Source organism: Notothenia rossii (genome assembly GCF_949606895.1).
Source record: "Notothenia rossii genome assembly, chromosome: 4".
In the NCBI taxonomy this organism is placed as follows: Eukaryota; Metazoa; Chordata; class Actinopteri; order Perciformes; family Nototheniidae; genus Notothenia; species Notothenia rossii.
In genome coordinates, this window is record NC_136902.1 from 44,386,095 (window position 1) to 44,402,872 (window position 16,778).

General features: G+C 43.0%; 1 protein-coding gene across 1 annotated transcript in view; it reads right to left on the minus strand.

Annotated features, from left to right (window-relative positions):
* vps13d (vacuolar protein sorting 13 homolog D) overlaps positions 1 to 16,778 on the minus strand; it is a 117,250-nt gene that overhangs the window by 39,736 nt on the left and 60,736 nt on the right. Inside the window, 8 exon segments of the mRNA XM_079679099.1 lie at positions 7,893 to 7,940; positions 8,031 to 8,166; positions 8,646 to 8,798; positions 9,925 to 10,030; positions 13,103 to 13,177; positions 16,028 to 16,153; positions 16,282 to 16,468; positions 16,470 to 16,513. Coding sequence (XP_079535225.1) covers positions 7,893 to 7,940; positions 8,031 to 8,166; positions 8,646 to 8,798; positions 9,925 to 10,030; positions 13,103 to 13,177; positions 16,028 to 16,153; positions 16,282 to 16,468; positions 16,470 to 16,513 — 875 coding nt within the window.

Genomic DNA, 16,778 nt, shown 5'->3' on the forward strand with positions numbered 1-16,778 from the left:
AGACGTGTCCCCCTGCTTAAGCCAGTACATGTCCAGGCCCGTCTGAAGTTTGCTAGAGAGCAATTAGATGATCCAGAAGTCTTATGGTCCAGTCTTATGGTCAGATGAAAACCAAAATATAACTTTTTGGTAAAAACTGAACTAGACGTGTTTGGAGGAGAAAGAATGCTGAGTTGCATCCAAAGAACACCATACCTACTCTGAAACATGGGGGTGGAAACATCATGCTTTGGGGCTGTTTTTATGCAAAGGGACCAGGACGACTGATCCGTGTAAAGGAAAGAATGAATGGGGCCATGTATTGTGAGATTTTGAGTGACAACCTCCTTCCATCAGCAAGGGCATTGAAGATGAAACGTGGCTGGGTCTTTCAGCATGACAATGATCCCAAACACACCGCCCGGGCAATGAAGGAGTGGCTTCGTAAGAAGCATTTCAAGGTCCTGGAGTGGCCTAGCCAGTCTCCAGATCTCAACCCCATAGAAAATCTTTGGAGGGAGTTGAAAGTCCGTGTTGCACAGCGACAGCCCCAAAACATCACTGCTCTAAAGGAGATCTGCATGGAGGAATGGGCCAAAATACCAGCAACAGTGTGTGAAAACCTTGTGAAGACTTACAGAAAACGTTTGACCTTTGTCATTGCCAACAAAGGGTATATCACAAAGTATTGAGATGAACTTTTGTTATTGACCAAATACTTATTTTCCACCATAATTTGCAAATAAATTCTTATAAATTAGACAATGTGATTTTCTGGATTTTTTTTCATTTTGTCTCTCATAGTTGAGATATACCTAGGATGAAAATTACAGGCCACTCATCTTTTTAACTGGGAGAACTTGCACAATTGGTGGCTGACTAAATACTTTTTTCCCCCACTGTACATGGATCGGATTTCGAGGCGTAGTCGTGGGGGAGGGGGTCTGCAGTTCGGTGGACTAAGGATTGCACCACTGCTTTTTGCAGATGATGTGGTTCTAATGGCTTCATCGGTCTGCGACCTTCAGCACTCACTGGATCGGTTCACAACCAAGTGTAAAGCGGCTGGGATGAGGATCAGCACCTCCAAATCTGAGGCCATGGTTCTCAGCAGGAAACCGATGGACTGTCCACTCCAAGTAGGGAATGAGTCCTTACCCCAAGTGAAGGAGTTCAAGTATCTCGGGGTCTTGTTCTTGAGTGAGGGAACAATGGAGCGTGAGATGGGCTGGAGAATCGGAGCAGCGGGAGCGGTACTGCAGTCGCTTTACCGCACCGTTGTGACGAAAAGGGAGCTGAGCCAGAAGGCAAAGCTCTCTGTCTACCGGGCCATTTTCGTTCCTACCCTCACCTATGGTCATGAAGGATGGGTCATGACCGAAAGAACGAGATCGCGGGTACAAGCGGCCGAGATGGGTTTTCTCCGCAGGGTGGCTGGTGTCTCCCTTAGGGATAAGGTGAGAAGTTCGGTAATCCGGGAGGTGGTTCGGGCACCTAGTTAGGATGCCACCTGGGCGCCTCCCTAGGGAGGTGTTCCAGGCACGTCCAGCTGGGAAGAGACCAAGGGGCAGACCTAGGACCAGGTGGAGGAATTATATCTCTTCGCTGGCCTGGGGGCGCCTTGGGATCCCCCAGTCAGAGCTGGTTGATGTGGCCAGGGAAAATAAAGTTTGGGGCTCTCTGCTGGAAGTGCTACCTCCGCGACCCGACCACGGATAAGCGGGAGAAGATGGATGGATGGATGGACAACTGTACAGTACTTCATTCATACACACACACACTCTCTCTCTCTCTCTCTCTGTCACATGTTGGTGTCCATTGACAAGTCACCTAAATCTAATGAGAAGGTTGCGCCTGTCTCCGTGAACACAGTCCTTTGATGTCTAGGGCAATCAAGGTTAGCTTCAGTCTCAGGTCTGGCTCAGCATTCAGCCTGCTTTTGTATTTGGTTTTAATAACAGCAAGGGAAGAGAAGCCTTTCTCGCACAGATATGTGGTCGCTAAAGGAAGGAGAAAGCGCACAGCTTTTTCAGACAGGGCAGGGTATTCTCTGTGTTGCTTTATCCAAAAGTCCACTAAAGACTGCTTTCTGAAAGCAGGCTTTAGTGTTTCATCACAAGACAACTCTATTAAACTCCCCTGCTCAGCCACAGTTAAGTTATTTGGCAGTCCAGAGGTTTCCATGCTGAACGGGCTTCTCATCCAGCTGTTGTCTTCGGTAATCACTGGGAAATACTGGCGGAACTGTTTTCTGAGCGAGACAAGGTGTGCAACCATGTTGTCCCTCGCTCCTTCATCAAAGGTCAGCTCGTTCTCAGACAGAAAACTCTCTAAAGCAGGGAAAGCTGAGACATCTTTGATTTTGATTTCGAATAACTCCAACTTTTTCAGCATTGTGTTGATTTTGTCCTGCACATCAAACACATTGATGGAGAGTCCCTGTAGTCCCAAATTCAGGTCGTTTAAACGGGAGAACATTTCTGACAAGTATGCCAACTGGCTGAGCCACACTGTATCATCAAACACATCTGATAAGGGGAAGTTTTTGTCCTGTAAGAAGACTTGGATTTCTCTGTGCAATTCAAAAAGCCTTGAAAGCACTTTCCCTCTTGATAGCCTCTTACTTATGTATGGAGCAGAAGTTGGACATGCTCGCTGCCCATCTCATCAGAGAGCCCTTGGAATAGGCGAGACTGCATCGGTCGGGCCTTTATGAAGTTCACACTCTTCACAGCAGAGTCCAGCACAGACTTCAAGCCATCGGGCATCTTCTTCACCGCCAGCGCCTCCCGGTGGATGCGGCAGTGTGTCCATCGCATCTCCGGTGCGACCTCTTTGATCCGAGCTGCTACTCCGCTGTGGCGGCCAGTCATAGCCCTCGCGCCGTCTGTGCAGACTCCAACACACTTTTTCCATTCAAGTCCATTCTCTTGCACAAACGCGTCTAGGAGCTGGAATATGTGCACCACAAATCACGCACTGTGGTCTGGGCTCATTATCTGTCCCACTACAGCTGAATCCAAATTTAATGTAACCCTGGTTGTATTTCCGAACTGGTTTGTGTCTCTTTTTTATGGACTCACTTGCGCTGGTGCTGATGGAGTCACTCGCAGCTATGTTAGCAGCGTTAGTACTGGGCGGCGTTGTGGTTGCGCATATCACTGTTGCGTTGCTGGCGGAGCCTGCGCTTGCGCTCGCTTGACTGTCCTCCTCCTCATTCACTTGTTCGCTTTTGCTGGTAATGTTCTCCTCTGTACCTCTCTTCCGTATACCTCCCGTTTTGAGCCACGTTTTTAGCATAATTCAGCGTTCTTCTTTCTTTCATAGCTTGCTTGCAACGTTCTAATCTTTCGCGGGTAGTATGGTCGTCATAGCAACGCCAAAAATCTAAATCTAAAAACAACAATAGCCTATTTAGAACTAATTCAAACCACAGTTTCAATTATCTCCAGCTTATTTTCATTCGTTGTAGTATTTTGATAGTAAGATTGAATGGCGGTCAATACAAATTCTGAAGTTTTTGCCAATCCGATAAAAAATCTTTGAAAACCGTGGATTTTTGGATCTTCAAAGAGCTCGATTACGATGGCCAGTCAGGCAAACAATTACATTCAATCATTGGAAATCTACAATCGGCCTTGATATATGGTTAAATTAAAATCAGTAGGCGAGGCTGTAATTTCTCCAGCTGTTACTCTCTTGAGTGAGGCAGAACATAATAGTTTTATCATGCCAAAAAGCTGCCGTGTCGTTTATTGCACCTCAAACATTAAAAATAATCAAGAGTTCAGTGTTTCTGTACTTCCTCTAAGAAGAAAGGACAGTAAAAGAAGAACTCTGTGGCTTCAGGCTCAATCGCCATTCAAATGACAGCGTTGTTTCCCCCAAAAGAGGGCGGGGCCGTAAAGTCAGGTAGATGTTACTCTCATCTATGAAAATCGAAAGTCAAACTTTTATTTTGAAGGCCGGATTTTCTAACCCTGTGCATGCAGTCGGCGTTGGACTGGAAGTACCGGAGACCATAAAGGGTTTTGAAAACTTCTGTCACGTAGTGATCATCTTCTCAATAAAATATCTTTGCTGATGTTTTTAGAGTCTTCTGGCCAATCAGAATCAATATTTTTGCCGGAAGTCCCCACGGAGAATAACTTTAGAAACTTTTTTGTAGAACTCTTCTTTATACATCCCTGTGTACAACTTCAGATAAAAATGAACACATCATTAAATATGACCCCCGGTTTGATGATTGACAGGTCACAGAACAATGGGGGCTATCTACCCTTACCCACAATTTAAAGTAAGTCACACAGACTATCTCCTCTTTACTCTTCTCACAGCAAGATGTCAGAACAAAGTGAAAAACAAACAATGGCATAACATATTATTAATATGTCGGGTAGTAATAGATTTATTTATTTTCTTCTCAGAGTGTACCAGAATGCATAGTTTATGTTAGTATTTCTAAAAATCTCCTGGGGGAGAATCCCCCCAGACCCCCCTGCTGGGGTTGGGTTTTCAGCATGTGTGCCTTTTTATATAGTTCAGCTTTGATTCCATCATTTCATTAAACCTTTTTTAAAAGCGTACTTTAGTTCTGTGAAGGGATATAAGGGATATATGCACTTTACTTCACTTTTATATATCATATATGCGTATATATTACAGCACGTTTTTTTGTTGAATAGATTTGAGTGCTTCAAAATGTTGGGTCGCGATATATTGACCAAGTAAAAAGTGGGTCCCGAGGCCTGACCAGTTAAGAACCACTGCACTAGACTTCAACCGCGGTTGTATTTTGCGTACACTCAGGGCTTATGGAGTCCAGCAGAAGTTCATGTTATTGGTTTATCATGCAGTGTTGGAGAGCACCATAAGATATGGTATCATGGGCAGTCCATTATTAGACAGGCACAACAAGACGTGTCTGATCCCCCCCACATTCTCCACCCAGAATTCCAGCTCCTTCCTTCTGGTAGAAGATGCAGGGTTCCCAAGAGCAGGCTGAACCTCTAGAACAGGGGTGGGGAACCTTTTTCCTCTCAAGAGCCATTTCAATTTTTTCAACATCCTCCGAGGGCCGTACAAATAATTGACCTCTGCTTAAAAATACTAAAATCACAGCCCATTCATTTCGCCTTTCTTTCATGCTGTGCAAAGAAAAAGCAAACTCTTAATCCAGATATCTCACCATGACTCGCGCATGCATGCACGTGCACGGTTGTGGCATGACCACCAAAACAGAAAGAAATGGATACAAGACGTGAGCAAATGTATTTAGTATCCTATCCATGTGACCATGATTTAAGTGGGGGGGAAGATTTTTTTTTTTTTAAATGTTGAAGTTAAAAGCATCAATCTGGTGCACTTTGAGAACAACATTAGGAGATCTATGGATACATCTCTCAACACCCATATGAAACAGAACAGTAAGCAGATTTCATTTTTCTTTACGGATATTTTACAAATCACTCCCCTTTCAAACTGTATTCTCTGTTTACTTTATTCTCTTTTTTTTATAACTATAATGATCATGTAAAGATGTGCCTTTACCTTGCTGGTTGTTGAAAAAGCTTCTTATATTTGTTAGCATAGTTAGCTAACCAGATGCTAATAACAACAAAGTTATTGACTGTATGATCAGTATGACAGATGAACAGATCACCACTGGGCTTTCAACTAAAGACAAAAAAAAAAAATGCAAAGAACTGCGGCATGTGTACGGCTCCTTATGGGTACTGACATTTGTGAAGTCCCGGCCCGGAGCGACGCCCTGGTGCTCTCTGGCAGCTCTAAACCCCTGTCGGACGAGACATATACCACGTGATGACACGTTAGGCTCGTGTTGTGTTCAAGGAGCCTGACCTTGGCCAGGAAAAACAGGCAATCGCTTTTTTAATCTTTTGCGGTCTAGATTTCAGTTTTTTTCTTTTTTGCGTGTGTTACCTTGAGGGCCGTATCCAATTGTCTCGCGGGCCGTATACGGCCCGGGGGCCGGAGGTTCCCCACCCCTGCTCTAGAACAGGGTATATGCAGGAATCCTGAGGTCAAATTGAATACCTTTTAAGACCTTTTTTAAGACCCTTTCCATACATTTTAAGACCTCATCGCAACTTTGAGTTCTAACCGGTTACATTGGCGACACACTTTACCTCACATTTACTATATTGATTGTAAGATAGCACAACTAAACAGAGTGCAGACAGACTACTGAAGCCTCCTCTCCACATGAACTTCAACCTCTCTGTGAAGGTCAGGTTTAATGCAGTATGCTGCTTTGTTGCTTCTGTACTCTGTGCTCTTTCATTCCAGTAAAACTCCTCAGAAACCATTAGAAACCAGTATTTGACCAATAAACAAAACAATTGACAAAACTTTGAACTATGAAATATATTAAACTTTGGTGAGCTTCAGCGGGCTAATGCCATATAGTAGCTCCCTCACAAATACCCAGGGGTTAAATTGGGCTGGGGCTGTCCGGGGCTAAGCCCTGGCACATAGGACGATGCTCTGACGTCATCACCCTCACACATTTGTCATATGTTTACAAAAAAGGATATATATGTTAAGACTTTTCTCGTTCTTAATATAGACTATATTTAGGGTCTATATGTGTTGACTTTACTTTAAAATAGCAGATCTCTGTGACCGGATATAGTTTGGCTTAGACCCCGGCCCCACGAGGACGCATACGGTAAAACGCATACGCAAACCCAAAAAAGTCTTCCGTTCACACGCATTTGATTCATTAATGTGTCCGTTCACACTAGACCGCTGGAAATGCTGGAAACGCTGTAGTACATATGCCAGGCCTGTAAGTGGCGCTGCTACCGCCACAAAATACACCAAAAGCAGCGAAGAAGACCCCGGAGCATGGTTGCCATGGTTGCCCTTCTGTTTATTCTCTGCGGTGGACGACGTGTTCCCCTGCTGTATATCTCTCAGGTAGTCCACCAGCAGATAAAAAACACCCACCTCTCCGCCTCTTCCAAGGGACGAGGCAACCGTGCGGCAGTTTCCGTAAAAAAAAATGTTCCGCCGGTCAACATATCCGTTAAAGTTTAAATCTTCCGTACAAAATTAGAAAAGTGCCGATCAGAGGTCTTCTGTTATTTATTGAGCTTTAAAACAAATTGATGACGACTCTGTTCTCTGTATAATAATATTTAATAAACGGTGCCTGCCTCTTTTCCTCCCCCTCTTCTGACAGCCCAGCAGCAGCAGGAGACGTTGGGAGAGGGAGGCGGGCTATTTAATCGTAATCAGAAAATGATCATATAGGGCTTACACACGGAGCCGTTGGACCCCCAGAGCGTTGCGTATGCCGGTCTACCCACCTTGGGACCTCCCCCCCCCCACAGAGCGGAGCAAAGCAACGAAACTTAAAATAAGAAGCAGCATTTTACGGCGCGCTATGGGGGCCGCCTTGAGGGGGTTTCCCGACATGTCGTTTCAGTAAATTAAGGGGTGTTTCATGTTGTCGTTGCTGTCGTTACTTAATACCTTGGAAAATGCCGTTTAATACTTTTTAATACTTTTTAAAAGCCTTAATTTTCGCTAAATTGATTTATCAACTTTTAATACTTTTTAAGACCCCGCGGACACCCTGTAGAAGCACTCATTCCTGCCTCTGTCCATTACGCTGCTCAACACCCACATGTGATGTAATACTCATGTTGGCCATGAGGGTTGTGCAATAGGTCGCCTGCATCAGTAGGTGCGTCTGTGTATTGTGTATGTGCAAACGGTGTATGAGTGATGATATGTGTATGTATTTTAATGTTTACTATGTTTGTATATGTACATGTATGTGGAACTGCAGGACGGAGTCCAGAACACATTTCCTTACGGGAACAATAACGTATATCGAATAGTATTGTACTGTGCTTGTATAAAAAAAAAGTAGTGCTACTCACATAAACATGCGGGTGGATGATGTTGGTTCTGCTAATAGGACTGCCAACCTGTGAAATAGTAGGGGAGAAAAACATCAAACTCCACTGCAATTTGTCATTAACGCTAAAGGTGAAAAACTGTTTCTGAGTGGTGCTCACAGTGTTGGAGGAGCTGTTTCTGTCCGGAGCTGCATAACGGAAGAACACGCCCACTTTGTCCACAGACACCGGCTTCACCTGCTCCCACCCACACACCCGCACCACCAGCTGGTGAAGCTTCAGCTCATGAGTTTGTCTGCAGAGGGCATAATCACATTTCCACTCACTCATTAATACTAGATACAGTTTTATATGAAAAGAGTAGCAAGCTAAAGCACAGCATAGCACGGAACAACAATTACACCTAACATCAACCCACCATTCAGGGTCTATGTAGTGTTTAAGTGTCATTACTCTAACAGGTAACATCTACACACATGTGCAGAGGATAACATTTTAAACACACATAATTACATAGATCATTTCTTTTTATAACCTGGGATTAATTTAAGCAGTCATATTAACTTTGATAACATGAAATTCAAAGAGAAGTCTGAAAGCATAAAGAAACTTTATACCAAAGAGTGACAGTATGCACATTATTGATGCATACCATCAATTCATAGCAACATTTCAGACAGCCTGTCAAGACAGTTAAATGTCCAAACCAATCAACAGTTTGATAAAAAAAGTTCATGTTTGGTTAATAAAATGTACTGTGAATCAGAGGTGTACCTGTGGCGGAGTTTCTCGCGGGCTTCGAACTCAAAGGGGACCTCCTCCCCAGGCAGCACCTCCCTCCACTGGCTCACATTGTGGGTGTCATCAGTTCCCGGGCCGTGAACGTCTGAGATTGAGTCTGCACTGCTGCTGTGAGACAGCGCCACACTGTAGAAATGTGGAGAGCTTTACAAGGAGACATTGTTCTGAGATCCACCCTGAAGTTGAAACTGTGTGCTGTGGAGAACCCTGTCACTTACACAATTTAAACATTAATAATTGCCCTAACAACATGATGTCATATTTGGCTTCAAATTGTCACAAATGCTTTTTAACCGGTTACATTGGCAACACACTTTACCTCACATTGACTATATACAGTATTGATTGTCCTTCCTCCTTATCTTCCAACCATTTGGACGCAGACTTGCATTTCCCCATAACGATGTTGTTTAACAACCGGCGTAAACGGACCTTTGCACGCTATCAAGCAGTGAGCGTGCGATGTCCTGTTCAGATGACGTCAAACCCAACGGGATGCCATAAATAAACTACACAGAATCACATTACACACCTACGCAATGATTACATTCAGGCAGACTGTAGAATACAACCTCTTTGGACAATTTATATACTCATTGAAAACAAACTACAAAATGTAAAACCTTGGAAAATGCCGTTTAATACTTTTTAAGACCCCGCGGACACCATGTATAAGAATATTTTGGATCAGGGGTGTCAAACTCATTTGAGTGCAGGTTCCACAGACAGTCAAATCTGATCTCAAGTGGGCCAGACCAGTAAAGTCATAGCAAAATAACCCATAAATAACCACAACTCCAAATTGTTCCCTTTGTTTTGAGGCAAAAAATTACATTCTGGAAATGTTCACATTTAATGAACTATCTTTTTACAAATTGAATTATTTAAAATTAATTTTCACATCTGTGTAATCCTTAACCACAGGAACTGAAACGCTACACCATACAAACTAAAGTAGGATCTATTAAAGAAGAAGGTTATCCGCCTGCCTCGTAAATGTACAACCTTTATACATACAAATACATACAATTTGTGAAAATTGCAGTTAAGATCTTCTCTACAATTTGTTCCTATCCGCAGGCCGGTTTGTACCCTCTGGCGGGCCGTTTGTTTGACACACCTGTTCTAGACAGAAGCACCCAGGTCCAAGTGAGTGCACCTTGAGTTTGATCCTGGGATACTTGTTCTGATCTGCTGAGCATTCATTCATGTCCAGTTATTAGCACGTGGAGATGGTTATGGCTGCTCATACCTTGTAGGAGTGGTAGTCAGAGTGGCGAACCACATGGTACATCCCGTGTGGTTTCGCAGAGCGTAGGGCACAAACGGCTGCCTCCTCTTGGACAGCTTCACATCAGCTGAAAGACAAAAGAAACCCATCAGCCTGGGTCAAGATTTAGTGCTGACTGAAGAAGAGTATGGTCGACGCCAACAGCCATGCACTACTCTTCTTTAACTGTGAGATCAAGCAGACAAGACACAGGTGCATTGGAGTGCTTCCCTTTAAGGGCTCTCCACTTATTTTACACATAGGGATCAACTGAGGGTGCATTACACTAAGGATTAAACATCATCCTTCAAAAAGGTATTGATTTATCAAAAGTAGCATAACAATGTGCGACACGAAAGAAATGCCACTATCGTCAGATATTACAATAATCAAATGTACCAAAGCATTGTTCTCTACTACATCATAGACAATGCAACAATCTATAGAAATCAAACAAACTAATCCGCCCAAATGCAAAGTACATTTTCAAAATGGATCACGAGTATAGGCCATGCAGCGGAAAGCAAATGACAAGCAAGTCATGCTGTTCTGGCAAAACACAAATCAGAGGCCTATAAATTGTCTGAAGAGGTGGAGAGATGAGGCAGGCTATAATCTGAATATATATTGCTCCACTGCTGAGACCTGGCTCCAGCCTGCCTCCCGACCCAGCTGCTGCTGTGGATGGTTGGAGCGCAGGACAGAAGCAAGGCTCCAGAGAGACAGGAGGAGGAACACTGTGTGTACATCACAAACGTTTAGGTGGAGGGCCAGTGTTTCCCTGGTGTTGGATTTTAAACTTGAAGAGGCCAGACTGAATATTGTTTAGACTAATGAGCAATTACAACTGTATACCATCAGCACCACTGAGTATATAGTCAAACAGCTGTGATGTGTAGCGGCAGCCACACACTGCTGAATAGAGTGTCCTCTACTTGTGGGGGCGGGGAGAGAGTCATGCCCCTTTCACACCAACGCGGTTCCCGTTCTAGCATCGTGCTAGAGCTTTTCTGGTTCGGAACCAGTTTTTCTTTTCAGCGTCCGTTTGGTTCACACCGCTCAGAGCCCGACTGGTGCTGCCGCTGCTGCGTCATGGCGTCACTGATTTTCTCCACAACGGCATTCACTACAACAACAATGGGGGACTGCGTCGGGTCGATGATCGTGTTGCTTTTAATCATACGAAGCCAGATTAAATTAAGTAACGACTTCTCCAACCTTATACTTTTCTCCAGAGTGCATTAATAAACAATGAACCACGGTTCATTGTTTATTCATGTGTTTCAGCGGCATTTACCGACCGCTGCAGTGCTGCACGTCCACCGGAGTTTATTCTCCCGTTAGCTCCGGGTTAGCTCACACGGCAGTGGCCGCTGCAAAGTATTCACTGTCTGACTGTCACACAAGCAGCTGATACATATCCCCAGTTCCCCATAAGTGAATGTGTTTCAGTATGAATTGACGCTGTTTGGCATCACAACGCTGTTATGAAAGTTTCTCTGGTATAAAATGGGTGATGTTAGCATAGCAACCGAAGCTAAACTGACTATCTTGACTACTTGTTGTTGCTATCCTATTGTGGCATAAGCCGTTTTCTACAGGCACATTTTACCGGCGTAGTGTTCATTATGATTCTACTTAGTAGTTCTAATCTAATCTAATTCTAATCGGACATGACAACCTGTGCAGCCCACGTATTGATTCCATCCGATAGCTGCTATAATACAAAACAAAACGCCTGCCTGCTCTCCACAATGATCAATAACAGCGAACGGATGGTCAAAGTAAGGTACAAATAAACAGAATCACACGAAGCCTGGTTACTGGTTACTGTTGCCTGACTTTATAAAGTGTGTTTTTTTTATGTGGTTGAGTTCTATTCACTTTGCTCAGCACTACTGCTTGTTACAACTTTCATTTGCCCTTTAACTGTTAGCTCAGGTTAATCTCGCTCGCCTCCGACGTAAGCGTGACGTATGCGGTTACTCTCTCTTACGTGTGAGACGTATGAATATGTAGTGGGATTTTCGGGCAAGATATAGAATCAATTCCAGGGTCGCTGTGAACTGTTAGCGCCGTGTTATGCATGCCCACTGCACCTCGCGGGAGCGCACAGAGTGTAAAGCAAAAACTTGCAGACATTTCAATGATTTGTACGGCAAAGTTAGGTTTGGAAACGGTATCATTTCCTTTTTGGCGGGCAAGCATAACACGGCATAACACCGGAGCTTTGCTTCGGGCAAACTTTGGTGCAGTTCCGAGTTTGTTTTAATCTGTCAAAATGACGGACTGCTTTCAGATTTTTCCGTCATTGTTAAAAAAAATCTGTCATAGACGGAACATATTCGGTTAACGCCACCTCTGGTTCTGACATATACTGTTGATTCAATGGAACCATTGGTACTTAAAAACACACTTTAAATCATAATTTGCTTTCTTTAAATTTGAGGCATTTGTGTTTCCAACACTTTGTTTCAAAGTGAGTGCTTTAAAATACTTACATTTGTTTTTATGATCATGACTGATCTAAAACAATTTGCATCATATGCAAAAGATAATGCCCTGGCTTATTTCTATGTTTAGGCACTAGCAAATAATCCAAAATTACAGATAACATTCCTGCTCATTCTATCTTTTGATTTGGTAAATTGCCGTTAACCTGTGTTCACTTTTTAGAGGCTGAAACATATAATAAAACTTTATTTTTTAGGACCATTTTTTAAAACCTATATATGGCCACAGTTCAGACGACGGGAAACAAGGGAGGAGAGCAACACAGGTCCAGGTGGGACTCCAAATGGAAAGCTATATCATATTATAATGATCAACTTTTTTTGGTATATCAATATATCATGTAAATATTCCTCTATATTTTAATGTTATAATAGGTTTTTTTAATAGTTTTTTATAATGTAATTCCGATTTCTGAATTTTCTGTAGTGCATGTTCCTGTCTTAACTTCTAAACCCACTTCTAAACCCCAGGGTCTTCACATTCGACAGCATTTGCTGTTAGGAAACATTTGACTCCTTTTGATCGATCCACACTACAGATCTGTATTGCCTCATGTCACAGCAGCCATGAGGAAGAACTGATGATGTCTGGATGAGAGCTTTGACAGTGAATGTGCTGCTGCCCGAGGCTAAACTCTGAACTGTACCTCTGGAGAGAATCTGCTGCTCGAGGCAGGTCAGGGTGGCTGTGCTCCTAGTTCTAAGGTGAGCAAGAGGAGCACCTGATAGCAGAGAGAGAGAGTTACTGCACAACACACACATACAGGGACACACACATCATCCCCATTCTGGAGCTGCAAATCAAGGTTCAGGTTTAAAAATAGTGCCATTCATGCTTCACCTCTTTTCTATTATCAATTGTGTGTTCAGCTTTAGTGCTGCCCCCTATTAGTCAACTAATCACTAATCGACTAATAAAGTCTTAATCGGGCAATTTTGCATTCGTCTAAAAAATAATAATAATATATATAAATATGACGCCGGAGCCTGGTCATTAAGTTAATTTGGTTGGGCAGGGAATGCAAAGTGTGGATCCTTCAGAGCGAGTAAAGGACGAGCAAACTACGATGGCAAAAAGTCTCCTCCCTATCCACACCATCAGAGCACAGCTTCCTGAACGCCGGCTTCATATCAAAACACGGAGGTTAATTATCCGACAACGTGTGTCTTTCTCAGACTCAGAGGAACAGCAGCAGTGAGTCAGGCAGTAGTCTAGCTTTGTATCAACATATATAGACCTATAATATATAATCATTCTGACCTCAGAAAACGATAAAGCTTTCATTTCATGATGAGGGCGTAATGCGGAGGGATTTTTGCCGACGCTCATATTTTCATTGTTTCCGTTTCCTCTGTAGTATTTATTGGGTTGTTAAATTCAGATATGAATAGTAGAAACTTAAACCAACTATTCCGTGTGTGTCCTCGCTGCTTGTTCACACACACACACACACACAATAAGAATCCTTACCAGAGCTTCTGCTCAGGCCTGGTTCTACGGGGCTGCATTGCACCCTCAGTTGAGTCGTTATGCACCCTCATTTGAAAAAGGAAAGTGAAATATATTACATATATAATAACAATAATAATAATAATAATAGTAGTAGTAATAATAATAATAATAATAACATGAATAATATGAATAATAAGAAGAATATAGTTGAAGTAAAATAAATTGTAATTGTGGTTAAATAACATTGTCTGCTGCATTTATTTGGTCAAATGTCAGGTGCGCGTGACCTGTGCCGCTGCGCGTTCGCTATCTGCAAGGTGCTTACAAAGCAGTCAATGGTGGACATCAGAAAATTGCCCGGCTTTGCCCGCCTCGCCCACGGAGGCGGAGCAGCCGGCAAAACAGAGCCTGCCCAGGTATATTTAAAAAAGTACCCAACTCGCCTGTACAGTGGGGGAAGGCGCTCATTTTGCAGCTCATGGTTTCAAAACAGAGATTGGCTGGAATATTCCTGTAAAAAAAGATGCCATCTTCTGCTATGCATGTAGAAATTTCGGTCTTAAAAGAGGAGTGATTTGTAAAATATCTTCATTCTGAGGCTCAGGTCCAAGTGGGCTCCAACTGAAGAAGTACATCTTCAAACACACCTCACCAATAAATAGTTATTGTTTTAACAAATTTTACTCAAACTACAAACCTAAGGATTATTTGTGGCAACAGAGTGGTTTGTAGGGGATTAAGTCAAAATAAAGTTGAGTGTGTGTGTTTATGGTGATGAAGGAACGTGTCACCAGTAGGGCTGTGCATCTTCACTGGTCTCACGATTCGATTACGATTATCCTGTCACCGATTCGATATCCGGATGCATCACGATTCATACCAATGCGTTGCATCCTCAATTTTCTATATACTGCACATGGCTTCTTTTTCATCAATGAATACATGCAGTAAGATAAATATGAACTCCCTTTTTATTATTTAGAAAGTGCTTCAGAAATCAACAACATAAATGTCTTGACATTAATTTATAAACCAAATAAATCAATTGTATTGGTCTAGCCTCCCTATATCTGTGTGTGAAATTGTTCCATCCTCAAAAACTAAAAACTAATGCTTCTGCAGTCTAGCTGCAGCTTCTAGCAACGGTCTTCTGTTAAAGAAAGGACACTGAATGTGGCATCACACACATGACTTGAGTCTGAACACAGCAGACAACCGGAGCATTTACAACAGCATTATAAAAACAAAAATAGTGCATGTGGGTGCAAACTTACATTCTCTTTCTTACTGTTACATCAATCCCATGCATGTATGAGATTAAGTTAGCTTCATCATATCTCAATCAGTGACTAAGTGAATAATAAAGTTTCTATCGGGTTACTATCAGCCTGTCACTCATTATTTTAAGGGAGGGGGCGGGGTATGGAGGAACGGAGAGGAGTATTTATCGTCTAAAAATAGCAAGAGGACATTCATAATCTGCAATCCAAGACTTGATTAAATCCACCAAAAACCTGACATGATTGTAACGCGAGTATTTTTTAAAAACATAAATCCCTGTGTTTCTGAGCCGCAGCGACACGGACTGACTCAGAGCGGGTTCTTCTGCTGTTGGTTCTGGACTGGTGTTCTTGTGTTGGTGGATAAATCAGACTGCTCCGTGTTTGGAGTCGCTGTGCCGCTTTCAGGTCTGTTCTCTGATCTCTGCGTCACCGACCGATATGATATTCAAGTGACAGAAAAAAATACGTTATTGTAAAGCCGCGGCCGGAAAATCAGGAAGCAAGGTTGCTACGCTATAATGGATTATGTTCGGTCACTGCATTGGTGCATAATCATCCACGTCTGCATCGCGATGCATCGTAGAAACGATTAATTTCAACACCCCAGTCACCAGGGGGCTTACTGATGTACTTTAACAATATTAAAGCTCTATGGCACAGCAGTAGAACACACATTAGGCTTTGATAAACACACAGGCCACTTTGCTACCCTGTTACCGTCTCTTCATAAATAATATATCTATAAAGAGACAGTTTTTTATAAATAGCCATCAATGAAATCGGCTTCTTTAATTTGCAGTGATTTCTTGGCACTACAGTGTGTAGCTAGTACTCACTCTGTACAAAGCTAGGTGGGTCGACTGAGGAGCCCATCCAGGGCTGGGGGGGTGAAGACTGGGGGGTCTGTTCCTCCTCCTTACAGTAGTCAGCTATCCATGAGCTTTTGGTGGTGTTATATTGTTCTGAAAAGACAAAACAATCGTAATCATCAGAACCCCAAAACACGGTTTTCAGTCGTGCAGCCAGTTGTGCAGCCAGCTGTGAGCCAGCTGTGCAAGGTGTACAGAACCATGTTTCAGCTTTTACTCACCCAACAGGACAGAAGTGATGTTGACGTCCAGTCTCTGCTTGGCTCGAATTCCCATCTTAAAACGTGGAGGGTGGATACGGCCAGCTGCCTGCTGCTGCCAGGAGAGGAAGCAGGGCCAGGGCTCGATGAAGGGCTCCCAGCCTGACACACATGAATGAATGAAAACAGACACACACAAATTACTAATCTACTCCATGCTGAATGTTAACATGTTCATCCCCTGTACAATGTGCTTTGTGGGAAGGAGTTTCCCTTTGACCTGTGTGGCGCATGCGCAGTATGGTGGAGTCTGTGGAAGTTGCGGAGGATGTCGGTCAATTATGTGCGAGCTCAATAAAGCAGTAAATGTATATAAACGTTGTGTTTATTCGATTTAACAGTGAATTCCAAAGAGATTAGTGGACCTTATGTTTACCACCATTCAGCTTTGAACTGAGATATGCTCTCTAATTCACTTCTAACATTTCCAATCTATGAATCCAATGCGTTTGCTTATT